At 58.4% G+C, this 10,387-nt stretch overlaps 1 protein-coding gene across 2 annotated transcripts in view; it reads left to right on the forward strand.

The window, feature by feature from the left end:
* Window positions 1–10,387, forward strand: part of LOC105542912 (proline dehydrogenase 1, mitochondrial) — a 24,655-nt gene that overhangs the window by 2,524 nt on the left and 11,744 nt on the right. The window contains exons 2-4 of one of the 2 annotated variants that reach the window (XM_011984613.1): window positions 3,115–3,323; window positions 8,647–8,681; window positions 9,191–9,340. In XM_011984613.1, the coding sequence (XP_011840003.1) occupies window positions 3,166–3,323; window positions 8,647–8,681; window positions 9,191–9,340 (343 nt within the window). In that variant the 5' untranslated portion in view covers window positions 3,115–3,165. Of the gene's footprint in view, window positions 1–3,082; window positions 3,324–8,646; window positions 8,682–9,190; window positions 9,341–10,387 lie in introns of those variants that run through there. The other variant, XM_011984614.1, reaches the window with a different exon arrangement.

A 10,387-nucleotide genomic window follows, 5' to 3' on the forward strand; every position in this document is an offset into this window, starting at 1 on the left:
GGCCAGAGCAGGGGGGCCTGCCCTCACCCTCTGGGCTGTGGCTGTGGGGAGATTCCTTCTGCTGAGCCAGCACAGGTCTGTGAGGCGCCGGGGCAGTGGGGCCATCACACCTGCCACAGGAGTGTCAGGTTGCAGGAATTGATCTTTGAGCTGCTGCCTTGGATGCGGACAGCGTTGGGGCCCGCCCTTGCCTGGAAGCAGGGCTTTTTGAGGAGGGTTTAGGAAAGTCCCGGGATTTCCATGACAACAGCACTGAGGTTAGGTGTGCGCCCTCACAGAAGGGACAGGACCCATGGTGACGGTGGTTCCCTGAGTGGGGGGAGGGGAGAGAACCGGCTCTGCCAGTGTTGCTCTGCACACATCTGATCGAGTCTTTCACAGGGGGTACAAGTGTATGTGTTACTGGTGCAGGTTTCTAAATCCTCGAAGGCCCTCCTCACCTGAAGGGGCTGCCCTGGTCTCAGGTAGTGCCATGCAGGGGCATCAGTGACACCAGGATGGTGTTACAGTGGTTGCTTTGCTCTGCTCATACCAGCCCTAGGCTGGGCATGGTGGCTCATGCCTATAATTCCAGCACTTCAGGAGGTCAAGGCAGGAGGACCACTTAAGGCCAGGAGTTCAAGACCAGCCTGAGCAACACTGTGAAACCCTGTCTCTACAAAATATTTTTAAAAGTTAGCAGGGGCCGGGCGCGGTGGCTCACACCTGTAATTCCAGCACTTTGGGAGGCCGAGACGGGTGGATCACCTGAAGTTAGGAGTTCAAGACCAGCCTGGTCAACATGGAGAAACCCCAATCTCTACTAAAAATATAAAAATTAGCCGGGCGTGGTGGTGGGCACCTGTAATCTCTGCTACTTGAGAGGCTGAGGCGGGAGAATCGCTTGAACCTGGGAGGTGGAGGTTTCAGTGAGCCGAGACTGTGCTACTGCACTCCAGCCTGGGCAACAGAGCAAAACTCTGCCTCAAAAAAAAAAAAAAAAAAAAAAGTTAGTTGAGCTGGTGGTGCATGCCTTTAGTCCCAACTACTCTGGAGGCTGAGACAGGAGGGTCACTTAAGCCCAGGAGTGAGACCCTGCCTCTAAAAATAAATAAATAAATAAATAAATAAACTTGCCGGCCCTGCCTGTGTGCTTCTGTAGCCCTGTGCAGGGAGCTTTCAGCCTCAGCCCAGACCCAGTCCCTCAGCCCCCCGATCTTTTGAAGAAGCATCCCTGGAACCAGTGCAGCCTGGAACCAGCTCCCGCCTCTTCATTTAGTGCTGGCTGTGCAGAGGCGAGCGGTTAGGTAGAGGGAGACTGTGTGGCCCTGTGAGGCAATCGTGCCAGCCCCTGCAGCAGACAGTTGCCCACCCTCCCTCCTGTTGGGTTTCTGATGGTTCTCTCAGAGCGGATGTGGATGAGCTCAGTGATGGTTTTCAGGTCCCCAGTTCTGCCCCACCTGCCACTTGGGTGTTCTTTGATATGTTTCAGACCCATCCTGTTCTCCCAGCTATCCCTGGGTGCTGCCGGCAGGAATGAGGCCTGGTTCCCGGCTCAGGCTCAGGCTCAGTGGGAGACGGAGAACATGTCAGCAGGTTCATTTTCCAGTTTCTAATCCTCTTTATGAAAGAACAAAATGCAGTAAAGTCAGATTCTGTGCGGAGGCTGCAGGAAGGCAGGGGTGAGTGCCTGGGAAACCCTGGTCCTTGGGGCTGCCCCATGGCGTGCCCAGGGGTGATGGTCAGGAGGCATCTCCATGGGGCACCAATGTTCAGGGTAAGGCTGTGGGGCCATGTCTGCCTGTGGGCAGGTGTGTGGGTGCTCAGGGCTGGCTTGGGTATAAGTGTTTGACTCGCTAATGCTTTTGTTTAGACTAGAAGTTGTTCCTGAAACTATGGTTTCAAGAGATGCTCCCCACAAAAAAGGAGTTCTAGTTTCCATCGGGTTTGAGAAATCTCAGGCTCTTCCTGTGTCGGTGCTGAGACGGCAGGGGTGGCAGACACGGGGCAGAGGCGTGCTTCTGAGTATCACACTCGGCCCTCCTCTCCCAGTAGCCTCTTGTTGTCCCTGTCTTTTCTGCCCTGGCTGTCCCCCGTGCTGGAGCTCCCCCAGTTCTCCATGCCATCTCCTTGCCTTGGCAAGCCCCACTCCTGGGTCTAGGTTAGTAAACACCTCTGCCCCACCCTGCAGGCACTGCCCCATCCCCTGTCCTGAGTGACAGGCAGAGTCCCTCCTTCCCCTTTGGGGTTCGTTTACCACCAGGATGTGAGATCCTTGTCAGTTTCCTTTGGTTGTTTCCAGTCTATAAAAGGTGCTTGGTGCATGGGAGCTTGGGACATGTGAATGAGCGATGTGGTGAAATATGATTGGAGGAGACAGCCGAGCAGTTCCCGGGCAGCGTCCGTCAGAGTGGCTGGTCAGCCCCAGATGACCCTGCAGAACCTATGGGTCATGGGGAGGGAGTCATCTCACAGGCCTCTGTGGACTGTCACCTAGCTCATTGTCCTTGTCGCCAGGGCATGCTTCCCTCCAGCTGGACACAGACTCAGCCTGAGTTTCACACGTTTGTTATTTAGCATCCGTTCAGGGACCGGCCTCGTGCCAGTCACACTGTTTTAGGGACTTGGGATAAGAGGGAACAAAACATTGAAAAATCTGGGCAGTCAAGTACTAGAAAGTCAAGTTAGATCCTCCTCTTCCCCCGCAGAACTGCCAAGATGTGGGTACAGAGGATGGTCTCACAATGCCCACTGCTGTCCCCACAGAGGCCGGCCATTCTCCTTTTTCTCCACCAAACAGTGGTCAGGCACCCACCGTGTGCCACTGGAGTGACTCATGGGTGGGGCCCTGAAGGGGCAGAGTCCAGGTGGGAACAGTGTGCCCAGGCCAAGCAGGCGGCACCTCCTGTGGTCTCTTTGTTCTGGATGGGAACTGGAGTGATGGACAGAGTGGAGAAGCAAGCGGCTTCGGCTGGTCTTCACCATGAAATCGACACTGGAAGCCCAGTCACCAAGAGACCATATCAGGGACCCACGGCTGGGGTTAAGTGTTGTGGTCGGGGATGAGCAGCGGGGCCCTGCTTGGGGAAGGGGAGTTCGGGCAGCCCAGGACAGCGGCTTCCCTTTGCCTTTCAGCTGCTGTATGTTGCCAGGAAATTTCTAGGGCAGAGGCTATTCAACAAGCTCATGAAGATGACCTTCTATGGGCATTTTGTAGCCGGCGAGGACCAGGAGTCCATCCAGCCCCTGCTTCGGCACAACAGGGCCTTCGGTGTCGGCGCCATTCTGGACTATGGAGTGGAGGAGGACCTGAGCCCCGAGGAGGCAGAGCACAAGGAGATGGAGTAAGGCCTGCCCGGTGTCTGCGGGCATTCTGATCATGACCCGGGAGCACCCAGTGGGAGCAGGTGGGACGTGTCCAGCTGCTGGGCTTCAGCCTCAGCTGGGCAGAGGCCAAGCCTAGGAGAACTTGGTCAGCCCAACTACCGACGACCCTCCTGGGTTCTGCCTGGAGTTCTTGCATTTTTGCTTCATGTAGATGACAGCTCTCAGCTTTCGTGGGAGGCCTGGTGTGCATGAGGCCTGAGGAAGCCGAGCACAGAATGGCCCTTGGCCCTATCTAGCCCATGACCTGGAGGGGCACAGGCACCAGCATATGGACCAAGCACTCTGCAAAGAGTGGTTGGTCTTGCCTGGATCTCCCATGAGCCAGGGACTGCTCCAGGAAATGGAGAGAAACATGGTCTTGTTCTGTCCTGATGCCCAGGAGGGCGGGTCAGGGTGGTACCAACTGCCCTCTACACTCACTGCCCAGGGAAGGGGCTCTGTGTCGGGTTAGTGACCTCCAGGAGCCGACTCCAGGCTGGCCTGCCACTCTGCTCCTGGCTTCAATTCCCTTCTCCACTGACACTGGGGCAGGGGCCAGGCCTGGGAGGTTCCACACCTGCCGGGCAGGCTGAGGCCAGGCAAGGGTCAGGCAGTGGGACCCGCCTGTGGGTCAGGAATCCCTGCAGAAGAGAGGCTGTAGCAGAGCCTCCCCCATCAGGTCAGCAAATGTTTGTGTAAACAGCCAAGTGGCACAGACTCTCAGTCTTGGGCCAGACCCTCCCTGCTACAGCGGCTTCACTCTGCCTCAGTAGAGCCATGGTAATTAGAATTTCATATAATTTTCTTGTGTCACAAAATATTATTCTTGTTTTGATTTCTTTCAACCATTTTTTTAAAAGTAGAGTCTTACTGTATTGCCCAGGCTGCAGTGCAGTGGTGCCATGGTTCACTACAGCTTCAACCTTCTGGGCTCAAGTGATCCTCCCATCTGAGCCCCTAAGTAACTGGGACCATAGGCATGCACCATCATATCTGGCTAATTTTTAAATTTTTTTTTTGTAAAGATGGGATCTCCCTGTGTCTCCTTATGTATTTGGGTCCCCTGCACCCAGACAGCAGCTGAGCCTGGCCCACATGAGGCTTGGGACAATCCCTCTGTGGACCTTGTCAGGTCTTGTTTGCTATGCCCCTCCCTGGTGGCTGGCCTGAGAAAGGGAGAGAAAGGCAGTCACATGAGGCCTCCAGCCCTGGGAACGGAATGTCTGTGCCTTGCCTTAGCATGCCGGCTGCCAGTTGCCCGGAGAGAGAAGCCCAGCCCCTGCCTTGTGATTGGCTGTTTTGAAGGTGGGGTGCTCCAGCCCCAGCACCCCACTGTGTTCCTAGCAGGCCCTGTGGGCCTCACAGCTGCCTGAGCCCTTGGCTGCAACCTTTGCTGAGCTGCCTGTTGAATAACCAATGGCCTGTGTGTTCTCAGAAGGAGCCTGGGTGGGGACTTGGTTTCACAATGGGGTTTTCTTCTCAGGCACCTCTGGTATGAAAAGACCCCTTTCCCTGGGTGGTCCTGCCTCGCTTCCTCCCTGCCCTGCAGGCTGTGTGTCTGGAGGTGGGCTGGCCTGCACTCTGCCAGGGAGCTGGGCACCCGTCCCCTTAGGAGCCTGAGTCCCTTGCCCTGCAAGGGCTGCGCCTCTGTTGCTGCTGGTGGCTGCTGTCTGCAGGGGCCCTGCTCCAGCTCTGGGAAGTGAACAGGGTTCCCTCCTGTCCTCACGGGGGTGCATGGTGAGGACACCTACCCAGCTCAGCTGCTCTGTGCCTTCAGAGGGGCCTGAGCCACGGGGATAGAGCTGGGTCTGCAAGCACTGGTCTGATGTCCACACGGCAGCATGGCCTGCCTGGCCGGGAATGACCAGTTATGCAGACCCTAGTGCAGGGAACTGCTGAAAGATCTGTATTCCTAACCTACCTTCCTGTCACAAGGGCCATGAGCTCTACTCTGGGGAGAGACGCTGAGGCTGCCGCCCCACATGAAGGCCATGGCGGGTGGTGCTGGCCTAACCGTGAGAGGCCCAGGGAGGATGGAGGTGTCTGAGTGCATGGCGAAGCGAGTCCCAGCAGTGCTCTGGAGCATGAAGGAGGAGGTGGGAGGCTGGAGGTGCAGGACAGCAGCGCCCACACAGAGGAGGGGTGGGACCATGCTTCCCAGGGGCCAGGGCCCTACCTGATCCCAGGAGAGAAGTCCCAGGGATCCCCTAAGCAGGCTGAGGTCTTAGGGATGGGGAAGGGGCCAAGCATCTTCCTGACGATTGGGCTGTGAGGGGACACCTAGCGGATGGATGGGGGCATCAGTCGGGCTGTGCAGGCCCAGGGCTGGCTGGAGGCGGGGTCTGGGCCTTGGTCTCCAGGCTGGGGCAGCTCACTTGGGATATGTGTGCAGTGTGTGTCCTGAGTGAGGGGCTGGGGAGGCAGGGGCTGGGGGAGCTGGGGAAGTGGGTACAGGTAGGAAGGGGCTTGCCAGGCTTCCCTCCAGAGGAGAGTTGAGCAAGGGCAGGGCGTGGACCTCCATGCTCTGCTTGTTTCAAACAGGCATCACGTCCCCAGGAACAGCTACCCAGAGCTGAGCTCGGTAGAGGCTGAAGGGGTGGTCAGGGTCTTCCTGCTGTCTCGGAAGACCCCCTGGGGACTCGTGCTTGTCCTCCTCTGCCCCATGTCCCCTTGTTGCTCTTCCCTTCTCTGTGTCCCGGGCCGTGCCCATGTGTGTGATCATGTGCCCTTCCATAGACTATGCCCTGGGCATGATGAGGGGTGGGGCTGGGGGAGCACAAGGCGGGTCCCGGCTTTAAGCAGTCATTGGGATGTGGTCCCCACCCTGATCAGGGCCTCACATCCACCAGTTCACCCTTCCTCCTCTAACACCCCACAGTTGCCAGTGCCACGTGCCCCCCTCTTCCCTGGGGTGCCTTGAGCCATGATGTGGCAGCGTCCCAAGTGGGGAAAGCCAGATTTCCCATGTGGCACCGGCAGTTCTGAATCAGCTGCTCTGAGGGTGCGTTCTTCCTCCCCTCCAGTGGAAACAGAACCCTGACCTGCCTGGGAACCACCATTTGTGTCTCCTTGTGACTAACCCATGATGCCTGTTGGAGAGTGTGGCCCTGTCCTTGCCACGTAGCTGTCCACTCTGAGACCTGGTTGCCCCTCTGGCCACTGCACATGCTATGCGGTCATCTCGGCCACTGTGCTTGTCTGTGTCAGCCTGGTCTGTGCTCTGGAGGTTCACGGAGGGAAACAGGGGCGTTCTGTCTATGGTGTTCTGCCTCTGAGCGTGTCAGAGCAGGAGAGGGAGCGGCCCTGGCTTCCCCAGCCTCTCCTGCCGGGCCCATCTCGGAGGATGAACACAACAGCTGTGGGAATGCTTAGCCGGAACTCGTCTGCCCGGGGACCTGTCAGCTAACGATCCTGTTTCATTAAGGCAGGCTTCCTCACAGGCAGACACCTGTCTGGTTAAGTCTCGTGTTATCCAAACTGTGGGCTGTGTGGTTTCAAGATGGGATCTTCTCATGAGGGTCATGGAGGCCCCTGAGGCCCCATCCCCACTGTCTGCTGTTCCTTGCCATGAGGGTTTCTACCCTGGGCGGGGCTCTGGCTGCCGCCCCAGCCTTGGCAGAGTGAGTCCCCCTTGGAGATCGCTGTTGCCTGGTTGTACCCGAACCTCGGCGTGAAAGTCCTGGGACTGACCTCACGACTGGTCTTGAGGTTCCCAAGCCAGGGACCCGGGAGCTCCCTGTCGAAGGCAGGGAGTCACGTGCTGCCTGCCTGTTCCCTAGTCACAAGATGACATTCCACCTTCTTCTGTCACATCTCTGTCAGCACAAGGCGGCCAGCTCATATCTGCCTGCCAGCTCCCATCCCTGGGCTGCAGCCTTAGAGGACCTGGAGGCACATGAGGAGTCCCTGGCCCATGTGGGGCAGCCCAGGAGTGGGTGGGAGGGAAGGCCTCCTGGTGGGGGCTCCTGGCCCAGGGCTTGCTCCTTGAGCAGGTGGAAGGTAGAAAGCAGTCAGCTGAGGCTCCTTGATGTGGAGGCCTGTGGGATGTGGCTCACTGACCACTGCTCTGCCTTTACCCTTCCCGGCACCTGAGGGGGACCCTGTCCTTTCCTGTGAGTGTGGACAGAGCTGCCCCCCGAGGGTCTGAGCGCCGCCTCTGGGGAGCTTCAGGAAGGCTCTGGATGCTGTTGGTTATGCAGCCAACCTCTCCCCATGGTCACTGACTTAATCAGGCTTTGAATATAAAGTCAGATGACCACAGAGCTGCTCCCGGGGCCAGGGAGAGACCACGGTCACTTTGTCACAGTAGACTTAACAGCCACAGCAACTCTTGCTAGCCCTAATGACACAGCACCGAAACCACGTGCCAGGAAGCAGACTGTGGTGTGAGGAGGAGGAAGAGGAGGGTGTTCACAGTGGCTCCGGCAGGGGTGCAGGGCTGGTGGGGGAGGGGAGCCACGTACCCTAGAGGACGGAGGGGCCAGTGGGAATGGGGGTGCGGGCCAGACAGGGATGGAGAGGCACCTGCAGGAAGGACAGGGGCTTGGCTGGGCAGAGTGTGGCCAGCCTAGCGGGGGACAGCCAGCATCCTGGCCTCACTGGTCTTGAGGTTCCCATGCCAGGGGCCCAGGATTTTGGGTATTACTGGGAAATGATGGGAACCTGGAGCGGGGTGGCATTAAACAAGATGAGATGGTAAGATCTGCTTTCACTTTAAAGGAACATTTTTGGTTGTTGCTTGGAAAAGAAGTGTCAGGGGCAAGAATGCTGCAGGAGGGCCGGCCTGGAGGACAGGGTGGGACTGCGGGCTGGCTGCAGGACTGCGGGTTGGCTGCGTGGGGGCAGGAGCCTGCATTTGCATCAGGTGCCTGGGAGACCCTGGCTCTGGGACAGAGGCCTGAGTAAGGGGGCCTCGTTGGGGATTTAGGGATCTCTGTGTGCTTGTGCCTTCCCACCTCCTTTCTTCTCAGCCCTGACGTGGAACCAGGTAACTACCTTTATTCAAGAACTTGCTGCAAGGTCTGGGCTGTTCTGAGAACTTAGGCATATCGTTCTGATTTCTCCACCCACAAGGAGCCCCGGGCTTCCTGAGCCCTTGGGACACAATGGCCCCATAAAGCGCTGCCCCTCCCAGGCCCAGGTGTTCTCCCCAGGCTGGGGCGGGGCTGGGGCTGCACCTTGGAATCTACCCTCCACCGGGGTTGTGGTGGGGCCCTCTGTGCAGCCTCAGTGGGAACTTGGCTGTCACCTGAGGCTCAGGTGGTGTGACAATGACCTTTGCCTTCCCCCTCCTTCCCACAGGTCCTGCACCTCAGCTGCGGAGAGGGATGGCAGTGGTGAGTGAGAGGCCGCCGCACGTGAACAGACGCCCTCCCCACTCCGCGCACCCCCTGGTTTCTAGGAGAGTCTAGGCTGGAGCACAAGTGGGCCTTGGGGTGATGTCGGAGTCCGGGATCCTCCCTATGTCCAGGGCCCTTCCTGTGTCCAGGGCACCTGGGCTGTCGCTCTGGGCTCTGACATACTCTCAAGTGTCTGGGGAGAGCGATTCCTTGCTGCTTTTTGATGGCCTCCTGGTGGACCCAGGCTTTTGTTGAGGAGGCTCTGCCGTCCTGGCCTCATGAGGAGGTTTAGCAGGGGGATGCAGCACTCCAGGTGGAAGAGCTGCAGTGCAGACAGGAGAGTGGGTTTGGGGATGGGAACCATGGGGCAGCACAGTGCCCAGGCCAGGCTGGCATGGCCACTACGCTTGGAGCCCTCCTGAGGGCAGGGGCCCTGGGGCCTTGGCGTGTGGGTGCTGGGAGTGGGTGTTTGGAGCTGTGCTCAGGTCGTGCATTCACCATTCCAGGGACAAATAAGCGAGATAAGCAATACCAGGCCCACCGGGCCTTCGGGGACCGCAGGAGTGGCGTCATCAGTGCCCGCACCTACTTCTATGCCAACGAGGCCAAGTGCGACAGCCACATGGAGACATTCTTGCGCTGCATCGAAGCCTCAGGTGGGGCCCCCTCTTTGCTAGCTATGCCCCCATCATGTCCCAGCCTGAGTGGACCCCTGGGCTCACGGAGGTGCTGGTGGGTGAACACGAAGCTGGGGCAGGAGCCAGAGGGCTGGGTTCTGGTCACACTTGGGTGCCTCACTGTTCGGCCCCTTCCTGAGGGGTCCCACTGCCTCCCAGAAGGCATCTCCTGCCCCCGCCCCAGCCCCCTGTTCCCTGATCCCACCTCATGCTCCCCACCCTTCTCCCTGGCTCGGGGCCAGGACCAGGAGCTGCAGAAAGTTGGTCCATGTCAGCTGCCGAGCCACCCTTAGCCCAGGGTGGAGGTTCCGTTCAGGGAGCTGGTGTCGCCTCTTCTGCCTGGGAATCCCTCCCTGACACAGCCTCTAGGGGCCAGAGGTGGGGGGAGCAGGTGCTCCCAGGGCTAGAGAAGCCGGAGGTCACCAAGGCCCAGTGTCCTTCAGTGTTAGAAACACCCGAACCTGCACAGCCCCATGCTAGCCCCAGCAGCCCTCCGTCAGGGGCAGCAGGTCCCAGGCCTGTTCATATTTCTGTTTGTTTGTTTCAAATGAGACTGGATCTTACTCTGTTGCCCACGCTGGAGTGCACTGGTGTGATCATAGCTCACTGCAGCCTAGACCTCCTGGGCTCAAGCCATCCTCCCACCTCAGCCTCTTGAGTAGCTGGGTCTACAGGTGCACGCCGCCACACCTGGCCAAGTTTTTGTTTTTGTTATTATTTTTGTAAAGAGGAGGTCTTACACCCAGGCACAGTGGCCCACGCCTGTAATCCCAGCACTTTGGGAGGCCGAGGCGGGTGGATTGCCTGAGGTCAGGAGTTAAAGACCAGCCTGGGCAACATGGTGAAACCCTGTCTCTACTAAAATACAAAACATTAGCCAGGAATGGCAGCAGGTGCCTGTAGTCCCAGCTACTTGGGAGGCTGAGACAGGAGAATCACTTGAATCCAGGAGGCAGAGGTTGCAGTGAGCCGAGATTGTGCCACTGCACTCCAGCCTGGGCGACAGAGTGACTCCATCTCAAAAAA

This window comes from Mandrillus leucophaeus, unplaced genomic scaffold (assembly GCF_000951045.1).
Source record: "Mandrillus leucophaeus isolate KB7577 unplaced genomic scaffold, Mleu.le_1.0 Scaffold270, whole genome shotgun sequence".
Lineage (NCBI taxonomy): Eukaryota > Metazoa > Chordata > Mammalia > Primates > Cercopithecidae > Mandrillus > Mandrillus leucophaeus.